Genomic DNA, 17,605 nt, shown 5'->3' with positions numbered 1-17,605 from the left:
ACTCAATCCTCGGACAAAGTCCTGTAAAAATGTATCATCTTTCAGGAAATGTCTGAAGACTAAGTTGTTCCGTGAGGCTTATTTTTTTATGAAATAGATGTTGCTTAGATTTTGTTTTTGTATCCATGCTTATTATGTAGTGTCGGTATTAAAAAAAATATTTATTTATTTATTTTAATTATGTAAAGCGCCGCTGAGCACGATTAACGTGGATGTTTAGGCGCTATATAAATTCATTATTTACTATTTACTAATATAGATAGAGTGCATGTGCGCTTGGCTAAGAAGCTCACAACATTGCCATCCGGAAGTACAGTCGACTCCGCTTAATCGCACACCTTCGGGAGTTCAGGATAGTGTGTCGATTAAGCGAAGAAGCTAAAAATAGCATCTAAGCATCAGCTTTCTTGTGCAATTCATGTAGGATCTTCACTTCTGAGTTTTCAACGGGTTTGGGACCGTCACATTCTAGACATGACCTCAAAAGAATGTTTGTCATTTATTTATTTATACTGGGTTGTTTGTTTTTTTTTTGTTTATTTATTTTTTCTTCTTTATTTTTTTCCTTCTTTTTAATCTTTTCTTTTTCATGTTTTATCGACAACAAAATGTGACATTATTGTCAGTGATCGAATAGCGGTGATTGATTTCTATTCTGTGCAATCTGTTGATAAACCTTTGTCTCAAATCTCGCCAATTATAGATCATCTGTAAAGTTTTCTTCTTGGATGAAGTTTATCTACCATGTCAAGATTTTCAGTGTTTGTCATGGGTGGTGTGTCAAATTCCGATGACTCATCCTCATCTTCATTATCTAGGCATTGTCTTTTGTTTGGCTGAACGGAGTCCAGTGGTTCCTGAGATGTCAGTTCACAGTTGATGGGTATATTGTTGTCCATTGTTACGAGTTGATCGAATGCTTTGGCCGAAAGGTGTGTGGAACGCGAACAGCATCGTTGATTTCATGTGGCCATTCGTTGTCACTCCAATCAAGGTGTACCGATTAAGCGGAAATGGTGTGCGATTAAGCGGAGCGATTGTATAGAAAAAAAATCCATTTTTCGGGAATGTACAGCTTTTATTTAGAAAGAACTGATCATGCAAAGGTGTTCTAAAAACAATAACAAAGGATCTCCGTGTGTTGTTTCACTTTGTTGGTAGAAAATTGAAAGAAATTTTTATTCCGAGATAAAACGGTCGCGTTCGGTTCCTGTTTGCTTCGGCAACTAAAAACGAGTGAGTTGCACTCACTTTGCTATGATGAAATAAGAGACGGACTGAGATAAAGATCAAATGGAGGACTGGACGAACTGTAGAGGTAATTGAGTGCACTCAGTTTGCAGAACTCCATCTTAGAATTTCTTTTCCTGATATGCCTTACATCATTACACTACCGAACCGTATTCAATAACGAAAACAAGCCCTTAATGAAACATGTTATTGTTTGTCACTTTCCAATTCCAGGTACATTCATCCTCATGTCGCCGACATCTGTACTCACGGCTCAAATTGCCTTCATTACACTGGCATTGTTCAACATTCTACAGTTCCCCGTTGCGTTTATTCCGGAATGTGTTAATTTCACATCTCAGGTTTGTTTGTTTGTTTGTTTGTGTGTTTGCTTTTAAGGGCTTTACATCGTTTGCAACACAGGTCATATCGGCGTATCTAAAAAAGGAAGGAAATGGGACAGTAAAAAAAAATCTAGAATTACATTTTAAGCACTCAAGAATAACGTAGGTCAAAGGGGAATTGTTTAAATAAGGAAAGAGGTATATTCCAAATGCATACTACCAATGTATATTGTTTGATATCACATAAAAATCGTCCATCCTATTCCATGTCATTCAAAGTATGTTCATTAAAACAATCATGATTTGAGTTTTTTAAAGTAACTATTTACATGTAAGATAAGCAGATCTGAAACTCGGTAGCTTTATTTTATCACGATCATAATTGTTAACTTTTCATAATTATTTTATATTATCTAATGGGTTGGAAATCAACAGAAAGAAACTCATTGATAATTCCATGTTAATTTGACATGAATGAAATATCATATTTTACTTTAATGAAACCCAACACTGCCGTACTCTGAACATATCAAATTAAGAAACTAGGGAGAATACACCAGTGTAAGATAAAGATCTGAACAAATGTGTATGAAAGATGCCAGACAAAGCAAGAACGAAAAATACAAGAAAAAAATATCTCAAAAAATCGGTCTACCTCAACTGCACGTCTGACCGGTAATCAGAAGGTCTGAAGTTCAATTTCCAGTCGAGGTACATTTATTTTTGGATGGCTTTTTTACCTTGTATTTTTCTTGTTTGCTTTGTCTGGCACCTTTCATACGTAATTGTACAGATCTTTATCGTATTCTGAAAAAAAAAAAAGTTTTTTTCTCTCACAATTTGGCCATAAAACTCGTACTTCATATTTTGATCGATTTAAATTATCCTTACTTGGCAGAAATGCTCAGACCTGAGACTTCATAAAGTCCAAGTTGGAGAGTTTTTGACAAGGTGATGGAAATTCTAATCATTAGATATTTCAAGGACGAGTTTTCTGACTAAAATACGGACTATTTTAACATAACGTCAATTAAAAATTATTTGCTTGTTAACTGTGCCCTGGGGGATGGTTTCATTATACATCATTATAATAGGATTATTCGTCTTACTCAGGGTAATTCGAGCCAAAACTCATAATATTGTCAAATTTATGGAAGGACAAAAGATTCTAAAAATTCGTTAAGAATAAATTAAAACAGGTTAAAACAGTCCTATTGTATTATAGTTGCATTTGAAGCTCGAAAAGGAACAAAAAAAATAATGAGGAAAAAATAAACGATAGCCTTAAGAGTAGTTTTACATTACATTTTTATCAACAATGCTGAGGATGACCGATTTATTTGGTATATTAACCCATTAGTAAATAGTGATTGATAAAAATTAAGAAAACATAAATAATGTATGTATTTTTGTAATTTATGTGGACAGGTCAAATACAAATACACACAGAGAAAAAGAAAGAGAGAAACAGAAACAAAGAATGAAAAAGAAAGAGAGAGAGAGAGAGAGAGAGAGAGAGAGAGAGAGAGAGAGAGAGAGAGAGAGAGAACGGGAGAGAAAAAGAAAGAGAGAAAGACAGAGAGAAATAGCAACAGAGAGAGAGAGAGAGAGAGAGAGAGAGAGAGAGAGAGAGGCCCACACGTACACCCAGGCCCACCCTTCCCCCCCCCCAATAAAACACACATTCATGGAGACAGAGAAAAAGATGTATATATATATATATATATATATATATATATATATATATATATAGAGAGAGAGAGAGAGAGAGAGAGAGAGAGAGAGAGGGGAGAGAGAGAAAGAGATAGAGACAGAGAAAGAAAGAGAGAGAGAGAGGGAGAGAGAAAGAGACAGAGACAGAGACAGAGAGAGAGAGAGAGGGAGAGAGAGAGAGAGAGAGAGAGAGAGAGAGAGAGAGAGAGAGAGAATGAGGGAGAAAAAGGTATCTTAACTTTTAGCAATATAAGTTTAAATTGATATCACTATCACAAATAATAGTGGCCGAAGAGAAAGATGAAATCTGTCTTTTAAACACACATAGACACACACACACACACACACACACACACACACATATGAATTAATATTTCTCCTCCTTTAAGGCAGATCTTTGCTGGACATGGACTCCCACACAGTTAACTGGGCCATGCCTCCTGCTTCTGACAGTTCTCATCCAGTCTGTAATGTCTTCAGACCACCTTACTTTGGCTTACTGCTGCTCTGCTTGCACTCGCAGGTACCGTCCACCCAGAGCGTTTCGATTGAAAAATCGTTTTGGTATGGACAAATTATGACAGTTTCATTGTCTCTTGATGGTTGACATGAATTGGCTGTATTTCAGCCCTATTCTCTCCAACAGGCAGATGTTCGATGTCTTGGCTGTTCATGGGATTCTTGGGACCCTTATGTAACACTTCATTTCATATGCATTTATTCTCTTTTCATCTTCCTTTGTTATTGTCTATGATTCACAGCTTAAGTTGCCTTAGGTAAATTGCATGTTACAAAGCTTTCCCTGACACTTTCACATGCGAGTGTATTAGTTTAACTGGTGCATATGCAAATCTGCGTGTTATCTCTGGAACTGATTAATCATTAATTACTTTGAAATTGTTGACAGTTTTATGACATGATGTAATATTTCAGGCTGTTGTTGCCTTAAGGAGGATACACGAGTTCTTGAATGAGAAAGAGTTGGACAAGAAAGAGGAAAACAATATGAATGGTTATACCAAGAAAGATGCTGCAACGCAAAGTGGTATGGAGCAAGATATAGAATATTTGTGTTAATAAGTGGGACTCGCCGTATTAAAACAATATCATGTCACAATGTCCTGGGCCTGGAAATGTGAATTTAGAATGGTTGATTAAAGTCTGGTAGCGTGTCAAGATAAAAATTCCCTCGTGATCTATTATGAAAAGTTGATGAATAAAGTAATTTCTATTAGTTATTTCAATGTAATGAGTATTTTGTGATTCCTTTTTTTGTAAATTGTCTTATTCATAGATAATACATTTGCGGCGATGTGGTTTAGTGGTATCACCCTCGCCTTTGGCCCAAAAGGTAACAGGGTTCAAATCCCGGTCTGAGCGCAGAGAACGACCAATGTAGATGTTTAGGCGCTATATAAATTCATTATTTATCATTTATCATTATCCTTATCTTAAAATGTCTTTAAAAAGTTATACAATTCTTTTTTAATAATATAAATATCTATTATTTCAGATCACGTCGCTGCCTACATAGAGAAAGGTGTATTTGCTTGGGATCAGAGGGATTACTTCCGATTACAATGGTAAATTAAAACAGCTTTTTGCCAATTATGTTTTAAATAACCCTCATCTTTTAGAAAAAAAACAAACAAAACAAATACACCCCCCCCCCTAAAGAAAAAGAAGAAAAAAAAAGAAAAAAAAAAGAAAAGAAAAACAAACAAACAAAAAAAAAGAAAATAAAAGGACACATATTTTTTAAAAAAGAACGACAACAAAACATAAAACCTCTGAGGCCCGGGGTAAGGTAGAGAGGCAATAGAATTCAATATTGATTTATGCATGTTTCTAGGTCTTGAGTGCAGAAAAAAATGTTTTGACAGATAGGAAAATGCTCAAAAGAATGTCCTATCTGGGGGGCAGTATGGCTCTGCGGTCGGTCTTTGCTTCGTACCCGAAAGGTACCAAGTTCGATCACCCGCCATCGCGCTGAGTGGCCTTGGGCAAGTAATTTCGCCCTAGCTCAAACGCGGCGCTGCACTGCGGCTGACGCCTGGGTTATTCCAGTCTTCCCTTTGAATAGACCCTAGAGACAAATTTCCCCTATAGGATGAATAAAGGGATAAAAAAAAGATGAAAACTGCTCATCGGCATCATGTTGCTTTCTCATCCTTCATATTCGTATAAAACACGGTGCTTTACGTATTGATAGTCTCGCATTTTATAGCACTCAATTGTACATCCCAATGTTATCCTACATTGTTGATGCTCTTAACAGCGGTAGAGGAATGTGCAATCAATCTTAAAACACTGTGGCTAAATATGCCAAATCTAGATATATACATCATTATGTAGGAAAAGAATAGTTTGGTGATATTTCTCTTATGTAATGAAATGTCTAAGTACGAGCAAAATAATCCATGAATTTGGAGCTTATCCGTATTTCTTCAACGTAAAACATTTGCTTGATCCACTTTAAAAAACAAAAACGCTCACCATCAGAAAATCCCTTTCGCTGGAGCTTAGTTTCACGTCTGGGGCCAAAATAAGACAGAAACCCTATTCTGATTGTCGTCAGAACTATATGCGTGGAGCTCTTGATCTCTGACAACCGAACTAGCATCCCCGCCTACTAAATATATTAAGAAATTGTAAATTAAATTTATTGAATACCTTTTTTTTGTCAGCCCGAATCTACAGATTGCCCAAGGATCTTTGACAGCAGTGGTCGGGTCAGTGGGATCGGGAAAGACATCGCTGTTGTCTTGTTTGCTTGGGGAGATGGATAAGATGCAAGGAGAAGCTACAATAAAGGTAAATGGCAAAAGGGAAAATGCAAGAAATGTATTAATCGGTGAGCAAAGTGAGCACTCCCTGCTTCTTTAATTGATTTTAACTCGAACTAGAATCAAATTAATTTTAATTGATCTAAATAAATGACAGCGATATTTCTGTCTTGGTTGTACTAGGCGGCTAGTAGATGGGTAATATTAAAAGGTATAAGAGTCATAATGTAACTGAAGAAAACAAGAATAGTGGTGATGATAGTGATAAAAACATAAAAATGATGATCATTTTTAATATTATAAAAATAATAACAAAGATAATAATATTGATGATGATGATGACGGTGATAATAATAATGATAATAATAATAATAATGATAGTAATAATTATAATAGTAATAGTAATAATAATAATATTAATAATAGTGATGATGATGATGATAATAATAATAATAATAATAATAATAATAATAATAATAATATAAATAATAATAATAATAATAATAATAATAATAATAATAATAATAATAATAATAATAATAATAATAATAATAATAATAATAATAATAATAATAATAATAATAAACAATGATAATAATAATAATAATAATAATAAAAAAAATAATAATAATAATAATAATAATAATAAAATGATAATAATGATGATGATAATAATAATATTATTATTATTAATAATAATAATAATAATAATAATAATAATAATAATAATAATAATAATAATAATAATAATAATAATAATAATAATAAGCAGGTCCTGCGATTACATTGGAATAATATAGTGTTAAATAACAAGAGAGGTAACGGTTATTAACTGATGGGTGACTGAATCACAGGCATATCAAAATATATTGAAGAAAAAACATAAGACTTAAAAGACATTGCACTGGTGAGGTGAATGAGTAAAAATAATCTTAGTGTCGACGTTGGTCGAGTAAATTGGCTTTCTACTGTTTTTAGAGTTAATTTTCTTTGCCTTTGTCGGAAAAAATGTACCGCCTAACAGGCGTCATGTTACGTGTTGCTGTTGGTCAGGGACCCTTTGAAAAGCGCCTTGATCACGTTTACTGGCTATTGCGCTATATAAAAGCTCAACTTCTTATAAAGTATAACCTATGGTTGTGTGGCTATGTGGTCTAATGGTATGACACTTGCTTTCAGATCGGAAGGTTCTAAAATAGAGCTTCTCACGGTGCATATTTGAGTCCTTAGAAAGCGCTCTTTACTCACATTCTCTCACTGTACTCAGGCGTAAATTGAGTACCTGGCCGTTAACAGAGTTGTCTCTGTCGGAAAAAAATTGTAATATCGCCTAATAGGCGTCATGTCTCGTTCTACATAATGCATGTTGCTGTTGGTCAGAGACCCCTTGTAAAACGCTTTGAGCACTCTTAGTGGATATTGCTCGATATTATAAAAGGTCAAGCTCAAGAAGTTTCCCATTTATTTATTATTTTTGACTGGTTTATTTACTAAGACGAAGAGTAGAGGGGTGTTATAATAATTAATTGAGCTTTATATAGAGCAATATCCACTAAATGTGCTCAAAGCGCTTTACAAGGGGTCCCTGGTCAACAGCAACATTTAAAATGTAGGACAGGACATGACGCCTGTTAGGCGATATTACAATTTTTCGGACAAAGACAACGCTGTTAACGGCCAGGTACTCATTTTCCGCTGAGTACGGTGAGAGAATGTGAGTAAAGAGCCTTTTCCAAAGACTCAACTATGCGCCGATCGCGAGGCTCAAACCCAGGACCTTCCGATCCGAAAGCGAGTGTCATACCACAAGACCACATAGCCGTTTTGAGACGGTAGGTCACAAACATGTTTGTTTTTTTCAGGGTCCCACAGCCTACGTACCCCAATCCGCCTGGATACAGAACGCAACGCTTCAGGAGAATATTCTGTTCGGATGCACATTGCAATGCAGGCGTTACAAAAATGTGCTCAAGGCGTGTGTTCTGGATGCTGACTTGAAGACCTTGCCCGGGGGAGATCTCACAGAGATTGGAGAAAAGGTCTGTGTGCGTATCTGTAAAATGTAATGACAAACATGTTCATAACAATTTCGAAAAAAGAATAAAATACCAAATACCGGACTTTGCGCGCTCAAAACCCTTTTAAAAAATAAGATAAAATTCCCTTTAATCATCCAATAATGGAAATTTGTCTCTAGGGTCTACTCCAAGGGAAGACTGGAATAACCCAGGCGTCAGCCGCAGTGCAGCGTCGCAAATCAAGCTATGGCAGGGTGACTTGCTCAAGGACACATAGCACAGCGGTGGGTGATCGAACTCGGAATCTTTTGGATACGAGGCAAAGACCGTACCGCTGAGCCACGCTGCCCTCTTTCTTCATCCAATAACAAAAGCAAAAATATCACATCTTTTTATTGTATTGGTATTGGCTGAAAGGGGTTCTTTTTCGAAGCTCTTTCATTCTTGTTTGTTCAATACTCTTTACAGTCCACAGCTTCTAGCGGCTTAATATATCTGTGTGTAAATCTGTATTCCTCTCTCTCTCTCTCTCTCTCTCTCTCTCTCTCTCTCTCTCTGTGTGTGTGTGTGTGTGTGTGTGTGAGTGTGTGTGTGTGCATTTGTATGTATTTGTATGTGAGGTTTAGAATGTTAAGGCCTATTCAAATCAACCGGAATTTGAAACATATTATTTATAAGGGACAGTGTGGCTCAGCGGTACTGTTTTTGCTTCGTACCCAAAAGGTACGGAGTTCAACTACCTGCCTCGTTGTGTGGCCTCGATTAAGTTATCTCGCCCTAGATCACTTTGCGCCGCTGCCCTGCGGCTGACGCCTGGGTTATTCCAGTCTTTCCTTGGAATAGACAATAAAGACACATTTCCCCTTGGGGTTGAATAAATAGAATTGAAAATTGGGATGCAATAACGTATCATTATTATTATTATTATTATTATTATTATTATTATTATTATTATTATTATTATTATTATTATTATTATTATTACTAGTAAAAAGCCCGCAATTTCGCGGGGAAAGAACTATTTTCATTCGATATTGCCAGAATCATTTTCTTGATTAGCTTGATTACGATTAGATGCACATTTTAATCGATGTTCTTGTCGTCGCTGCCATGCTTTATTCGGCATGATTTTAGTTTATCAGTCAGTAGATATCAATATCAATGAGTCGCAAGTCTTTACCACGATTTACTTGGGAGTGCTTTGCACTACCTTCAATACTTCACAAATTAATATGGCGGCCGAGAATCAAAACAATGGTCAAATTAGGAAATTTTAAACTTTCACAAATCTATCAAGGTTTGTTCTAGAGTTTTTAAAACGCTTTTATATGATGACAAATTGAATAAGTAAACGCCTGACAAAAGATCAACGGTGAAAATACAAATTGAATGAATACTGGGGATGTAGGAGCTTTCGGAATGTCTCCCCTTTACTTCACTTATGTGAGGTGAAATGAAAATCTGAAGCGGACGCGAATAATATCAAGTCCCCGAATCTGTCTACTTTTGGTTTGTTTGGGCTAGAAGCTAGACAGAACCAATTGACAGTTTGCCGAAACGTTTAACTAAATATTTACCAGGGCAATAATTATCACATCGATGGCATAAAAACGACAGTAATATCAGCAGTAATATTAGTTGATGTTGTTAATCTGTGAAACTTGTTTAAAATTTCTGTAAATCCGAATCCGTCATGTGATCAAGTGAATTATATCACTATGAATGCCACGGTTTTCTGAAAAATGCCAATCTGACAGTTCCTAGCAAACACACCCCCCCCCCCCCCCCCTTGCTCAGGAATTTCTCTACTTGATGGACACCCTCCCCTCCCCCCCCCCTTTTTTTCTTCCACGCAACCACATTCCAACACACACACACGCACACATGTATAGATATTTCGAAGATGACGTCACTCAGGTCTTTGTTATTGTTTTTTGCCATCCGCGTTTATGAGTAATGCTCACTGAACTGTATCAACCCGACTATAAACGTTCATGGATACACACAGTTTTGTGTGTTGGTCCGTTATACTTCCGGATGGCAATGTTATGAGCTTCTTAGCCAAGCGCATACTATCTATACACCACACACACACACACACACACACACACACACACACGCACATACATAAACATACACGCAATGAGAACACACTACTACATAACACTGATCACCGTTAAATCAACACAACGGAAGTAAGGACTCTACTGGACAGATAGAGTTGAGGGTATGGCCAGGAGATGTTAGTGTCTTCGGTAATTTTTTTATGATATCTGTTTGACTTAACGAACCTTCAAACTGACTTTAAATTATAAAAGGAAATCAAGTTATCTGTTTATCTATCTGTAAAAAATACATTTCTACTTTTCAAATCTTTCAGTAGAGGTGTGTGCCGTATCAATTTTTTTATTGACTCAAAGAAGCACAATGTTCTCCACAATGCTATATTTTTTAAAGAAAGGATTATTATTATATATTATTATTATCATTATATTATTATATTATTATTATTATATTATTATTATTATTATTATTATTATTATTATTATTATTAATTAATTAATTAATTAATTTATTATTTATTGCTTAATTTGAAACGAGACATTGAGGTTTAAATCCTGGCTACATATTCACTGAAGCATTCATATCTCAATATCCGCTAAACCTGTTCAAAGAGCTTTAACAAGAGGTCCCTAGCCAACAGCTGCTCTTAACATATAAGACAAGATATGATAATTGTTGGCGATACTACATTTTTTCCCTGACAGACACAACACTGTTAGCGACAGGTACTCATTTTACAACTGAATACAGTGAGAGATTATGAGTAAAGAGCAGCAGCGTCTAGAGAGTAATCTTAGTAGGTAATGATTAAGAGCCTTTTCCAAAGACTTAACTATATGCCGCTCAGAGCGAGACTCGAACCCTGGACCTTCAGGTCTGAAGGCGAGTGTCATACCACTAGACCTCATAGATGCGCGTATTTATATACAGGAGTAACTTAAAAAGGGGAAAAGGACATTTTATTAAGCAATATTAAACCGTTTAAAATTAGTTACTGACTTTCAGATACAGCATAAATGTGGCTTCATGGCATGTCTGAAAGAAATATCCCCCCCTCCCCCACAAAAACACAAAATTCAACCAAATAAAATAACGTTTCTGTTGTACTATGAATCTACACATTTCAAAACTGTTGACCCGATCGATTTAAATGACACTCATCTAATCAAAGACTCTCAAAACTTGAATTTCCTTGAAGTTCCAGGTTTGAGAATTTTGACAAAACGAGGGCCATTTTAATCCATTGATATTTGATTTACGATTTTCTGGCCATAGATTTAAAATGTGTTGTGCTTTTTTTTTTTTAGAGTAACACCGATTTGTTTTAACTCACTCATCCCAAACACCGGCTATATCCGTAGTTTACCCGGGTAACTTTTACCCCATGCCTATAATTTTTTACATTTTTCTGAGACAAATTATAAGCGTAGTGTCAAAGCTAATGTTTTTTAGTTTTTGCATGTTAGTGGTCGTTGAACAAAACTGAGTGAGTTAAGTATTGGCTTTCTCTGGCAGGGCGTCAATCTCAGTGGTGGACAGAGACAGAGGGTAAATCTAGCCAGAGCTCTTTACTCAGACGCCGATGTGTACATCCTTGACGACCCCCTCAGTGCTGTGGACTCCACTGTTGGGAAACAGATCTTCAAGCGTGCCTTGTCAGATAGAGGCTTCCTGAAGAGCAAGGTAAACAATTCCACATAATGCTTATGTCTAAATAGGCGAGTTTGGAACATTGCCAGACAAAGGAAAAAGAAAAGTACCAGAGTACACCTGTGAAATGGGGATCCCGTTAGCTCAGTTGGTCGAGCACTCGCTTCAAACGCAAAGGGACCAAGACCGATCACGGATGTAGTCGAGATTTTTTTTGGACCGCTCTGTACACCCAGCAGTGGATTGTTAGTTGAGTCTGTTAGATTTGGCGGTAAGTTTCACGCTATAGAAACCAGGATAAACTCCGGCTCCATGGGCCCAATGGCTCTGAAGGACTACACCGGTGAAATGTGACGCAATTATTGGACTGGTGATATTATGTTCTTTAATATTGCAACACTACGAATGAGCGAACAAGGATTTGGCCATAACAATCATCAACATACATGGTAAAATTGTTATATATAGTCCAAAAAGGCGCCCCTTGTTTCAAATAAATATTCGATTACAAGGGAATTATGGATGATGTAAAAATAAGAGCATTGCAACTTACATAACGAAACCATGAAATTGAACTTAAATGATCTGCTTTCGGGACGGAAGGTCCTGGATTCGAGCCTCTCTCGGCACACGGTTGTTTCCTTGGAGAAGAATCTTTACTTCTTTCATAGCACTCGGGGTGTAAAATGAGTACCTGGCCGTAAACAGCGTTGTCGTACCATTGTCCTAACAGGTGTCATGTCCCGTCCTACATGTTAAATGTTGCTGTTGGCCATGACCCCTTGTAAAGCGCTTTGAGCACATTTAGTGGACATTGCTCTATATAAAATCTCAATTATTTATTTATTTAATTATTTATTTATTTATGTTAATCCACTCCACAAATGGTATTTCAATTTCTATTTACTTGGTTTATGTTGTTGTTTATTTATTCATTTGCCATGTTGTTCAATTCAGGTCAGAATATATAAAATAAAAAATACAACAAACTATACAGCCGAAATGAAAAAAAAACCCAACAACATAGCAGTCATTGATTGTCTTAATGAAGTAGGTGTAGAGATGTACTGAAGCAGCCAAAACGTGATTATAGCCGAGTGAGTGTAATCAGTAATCACTCACTCTGTCATTGATTTAACGATTTCACTTTTTAATGTACTCAACATTAATTTAATGACCTAATTTTTTTTCTTTATTGGTTTAAAATCGTGAGTATTGAATCAACAGAATAACAAAAATAAAAGATAAACATTTATATAGCGTATTTCCCCGGATTTACCATGCTCGATGCGCTTCGCAATTTTTCATTTTCCCCCAGAAGGTCATATCAAACTTAGTTCTCCTCATTCTTATCGTAATTAAATCTCATATTCTCCATTTATTTTATGTAAAGAGTCACTTTTTAAATATTCTCTCAAATCACAGGCTCGAATTATGGCCACAAATGTGATCCAATGGTTACCCCTGGTAGATCAGATTGTATTCATGCTGTCCCAACGCGTCGCTGAAATCGGGACATACCTATAGCTCACAATGTGATATGGTCAATTCACTGTTCTTGAGGACAGAGGTGTATTCCTCGAGATTACAATACTGTTCTGGTGTAAAACGCCAATAGCAAGACTACATCTGTGGAAAAAAAAATACCAGCTTACAGACTGTATGTCTTATCCAATAGGAAGCTATTGGAAAGCGTTTTGAACAAAGGATGGATATTATGCTATGTAAAGAGCCACTTTTTAAATATTCTCTCAAACCACAGACTCGAATCATGGCCACACATGCGATCCAATGGTTACCCTTGGTAGATCAGATTGTTTTCATGCAGTCCGGACGTGTTGTAGAAACCGGGACATACCTCGAGCTCACGATGAGAGATGGACAATTCACTCAGTTCTTGAGGACAGAAGTGACTAAAGAGTCAGACGAAGAATTGAGTTCCCAAGATGATGAAGGTAAGATTAACTCTCTCCTTACCAGCCATTTTCAGGATTTTCCCCAAAACTTCACACACAACTGACACAAAAATATATTTTTTAAATCACGCAAACACATTAGCAGTAAGCTCTTGCGAAAAAAAATTCTTTATCAAAACATGCTCTACAACAAACTGTTCATTTTCTTTAAATTATAAGATGTACAAGAGAAATTTGAATAAGAAAAATGTTGGTTGTATTGTAACGAATGTGACGATTTTCCTATAGTTTGTAAGGAGAAGGTTAAAAAGTATTATGTACAATTCTATCGCCTATTCCCACGGATTTACCATCCTTAATGCGCTTCACAATATTTCAAATTTTTACACAGCAGGTCTTTTGAAACCTTATTTCCATTCCATTTAGTAACAGTCACCTGTCAGGGCGTTCTTTTGTACTAACACTCTTACAATATCCGTCACTGCTTATAGCCAGGTTTTCATTCACTCCCGAGTCGAGTGAGGTAATGTGTGCAAAGTGGATCCAATGGCCCAACATCGGAACCCAAATTATTAACGATCATTGTCACCCATCTAACCCTCGACCATGCTTAATATCGCTTGGCTTATATGAGCAAGTGAGGGGTCCTGAAATAAGTAGTTGGCTTGTAACGAGCGGTCTCTGAAAGAATCGAAAAGAGAATGATCGGAAAAAGCGAGGAAAAATGCTTTCAAGTGATTTGATCGACGACTTTAGTATCAAATAATTTAGATATTTTTTTTCTCCCAAAAGCAAATCCGCAAAACCTTTCCATTTAAATCAAATCACAAGACATCTGTTTAATTAAGGAAAGAATTGTTTATTTAACTCAGTCAAAATTGAAATAAATGTATTAAAAATGAGCATTTACATAGATATTTTTTAATCAACTACCATTAGTATGTAAAAACTAAAAGCATCTTTGACACTACGCCTATAATTTGTATCATAAAAAAGTAATAAATAGGCATGGGGTAAAAGTAACCCGGGTAAACCACGGATATAGTCGGTTTTAGGGCTGAATGAGTTAAAGAACTGCATTCCTGCAAAATATTGGAAATAAAAATAATTTGTCAACGTAGATCCGAGATAAAGAATTCGTCGTGATACGATCATAATATTTGAATGTGAAACTCGTATGAACTCGCATCTAGATCAATAAACAGTTCTTGGGTATTTTGAAATATCATAACATATGTGACTTATCGTCTCAAAACGGGTATTATGTTGCAATGAATCGGACCCCGAAAAGTGTTTTCAGATTTGAAATGTTGTAAAAAACTAACTTTAATTTTTTTACAATGTAAGAAATGGTATTTATCATACCCTATGGAAAAAGAATAAGAGGAAGACAAAGAATAACGTATTTGAAAGGGATAAGAACTTGGACAGATGAAGCTGAGAAAGGTAGCGCTGCTTTAATAGAATTGGCAAGAGATAGATCAGCTTGGCGGAAGATGACCTCCGACGTCTGCTTCAGATATGGAACTACATGAGAGAGAATGACGTTTAGAAATGATATACCTCGGCTGTCATATTTGTGGCTATAAACTGCATTTTCAACTTCTAGTCCATCGCGATAAGGATGCCACCTTGAGACTTATTGAATTTATGTTCTTTCTGTTTGATAACACGTATAACTGATTTAATTCTATGATTTAAAACCAACGTAAACTTCTATTCTGATCTGGGAACCCAATGACTTGGATGTTGTAATGAAAATACTCTCAAACTAACGTATAATATTGTCCATTGCAACAATGTTGAATCGAGCCCTTAATTGTGTTCGCTAATCAGACCTGCTTTTATGTGTACGTCAATTAATGCCCATTGAATAGATGTTGAAACTTTCTCCCTTTTTTACCATTAAGTACGGAACATGAAGAAGACAATTCGAGAACACGTAGAGGCCATTACAAGCTGCTCTGAGAGTGCGACATCTGGTGATGAGATTAAACGGAGGCAAACGTGAGTTGTTGATGTTGTTTGTGCATAGTTTATCTTCACTTTTATTCACTTAAAAAATAAAAATAAATAAAAGTAAATAAATAAAATTACCTTCATTCATTCCATAGGGGACATTTTTCTTTAGAGACTATTCCAAGGAAAGATTGGAATAACCCTGGCGCCAGCCGCAGTGCAGCGTCGGAAACTGAGCAAAAGCGAGGGGACTTGCTCAAGACCGCACAACGCAGCGGGTATTCGAACTCGGTACCTTTCGGGTACGAAGCAAAAAAAACGTACTGCTGAACCAGGCTGCCCCTCATTTATTTATCCTGAATCTCTATCATGTATATTATTAGTGTAATCAGAGTTTAATTGCTTTTAAGAACTTCTAGAAAATGATGATCGGCCATTTTGATGACAAATTAGTGGACAGCCACTTATCGAATAGTTAGAATAACGATTTATTCTGAAGGCTTTGGGAAGCGTTATGCGCATTTTGCACGTCTAAGAATACTATACCTACCATGTAATCTTGTATATAATACCTTTGTAGTTAGATTTTAACTAGAAGCGTAAGTGATATTTGAAACAAAAGAAAATAAATAAAACAAGATAAAATTTTAAAAACATGAATCAAAAAGACAAAAAAAAAAAAAAAAAAACAGAAAAAAAATCAAACAAATAAAATAAACGACGAATCAAAAATAAACGACGAATCAAAATAAACATGAAACAAACTGAAAAGTAAGGCAACGAAGAGGAGGAACCCAAACAAATAATAAAAAAGAAATAACATGAAAACTGTGATAAATAAACAAAACTGCAATTATAGTCAATAAATTTCCCAATTAAATCAAAGCTTACACGCACTTCGTTATTGGCGTCAACAATCAGTGCTGACATAAATTGGACGACAAAATGATATGAAGAATTCGATTAAATTATGACACAGAGCTTAAATTGGAGGTTTTCTAATGATGGGAAAAAATCGATGGACGTTTTGGGAGGCGAACTGTTAAAAGAACAAATTCTCATTGCGGGTATAACACACCTATTGCCTTGACACATTTATAATACTGCCGTTATGATGTGAAATATGGAAATCAAAGACAATTAATTCTCTATCTAATTAGATATCTATATTTTTTTAAATAATTGAAATATAGATACATAACTAAAATAAAAATCAAGTTGAATAATAAAATATATGATAAATTTGAAATGTGATTTAAATAATAAAATAATGAATAAAATTCTATTTATTCATCCTCATGGGGAAATTTGTCTTAAGGGTCTATTCCAAGGGAAGACTATAATGATACAGCGTCAGCCGTAGTGCAGCGCCGCAAAGTGAGCTAGGGCGAGGTAGCTTGCTCAAGGCACACAGCTCGATCGAACTCGGTTCCTCTCATGAACGAAGCAAACACCGTACCGCTGAGCCATGCTTTCCCATAGTGTTTAAAAGCAATCATTGCTATCATGCTAATACTTGACAGTTTTCATCTAGATATAACTGAGTCAATTCTCACTTGATTGAAACTACATTTGAAACAATACGATTCAATAGTCTGATGTCACGTCGCCCGGCAACGGCGGCCATCTTGGTTGTAAACAAAAAAAATCATTACTTTATATTTTTCATGCTGGCTAGAACTATTCATATATCTTGTGATCAGAATGTGTAAAAGTCAAAACATGATCAAATTTATGGGTTTTTTTTTCCACTGGATACGCTTTTATGCTCGCCGGAGAAATATTTCATACGGCGTCCGCCATTGTTCCGATAGTTTAGAGCCAGTGTTGCTAAGTTACCATGCGTCATTAGGAAGGAAGTGACGTTACGACTATTGAATCCTATTTTATCGATGGCTTTTGATTATAAAGGTCAGATCACCTCT

General features: G+C 35.8%; 1 protein-coding gene across 1 annotated transcript in view; it reads left to right on the top strand.

The window, feature by feature from the left end:
- LOC144970759 (multidrug resistance-associated protein 1-like) overlaps positions 1 to 17,605 on the top strand; it is a 57,233-nt gene that overhangs the window by 20,937 nt on the left and 18,691 nt on the right. The window contains exons 13-20 of the mRNA XM_078910752.1: positions 1,465 to 1,592; positions 4,221 to 4,332; positions 4,801 to 4,870; positions 5,975 to 6,101; positions 7,936 to 8,112; positions 11,671 to 11,838; positions 13,568 to 13,760; positions 15,632 to 15,728. Coding sequence (XP_078766878.1) covers positions 1,465 to 1,592; positions 4,221 to 4,332; positions 4,801 to 4,870; positions 5,975 to 6,101; positions 7,936 to 8,112; positions 11,671 to 11,838; positions 13,568 to 13,760; positions 15,632 to 15,728 — 1,072 coding nt within the window. The remainder of the gene's footprint in view (positions 1 to 1,464; positions 1,593 to 4,220; positions 4,333 to 4,800; positions 4,871 to 5,974; positions 6,102 to 7,935; positions 8,113 to 11,670; positions 11,839 to 13,567; positions 13,761 to 15,631; positions 15,729 to 17,605) is intronic.

Source organism: Berghia stephanieae, chromosome 4 (assembly GCF_034508935.2).
Source record: "Berghia stephanieae isolate SIO BIC M18660-M18661 chromosome 4, UCSD_Bste_1.3, whole genome shotgun sequence".
Taxonomy (NCBI): domain Eukaryota; kingdom Metazoa; phylum Mollusca; class Gastropoda; order Nudibranchia; family Aeolidiidae; genus Berghia; species Berghia stephanieae.
The sequence above is the reverse complement of the archived record's forward strand: the minus strand, read 5'-3'. Positions and strand labels throughout refer to the sequence as shown.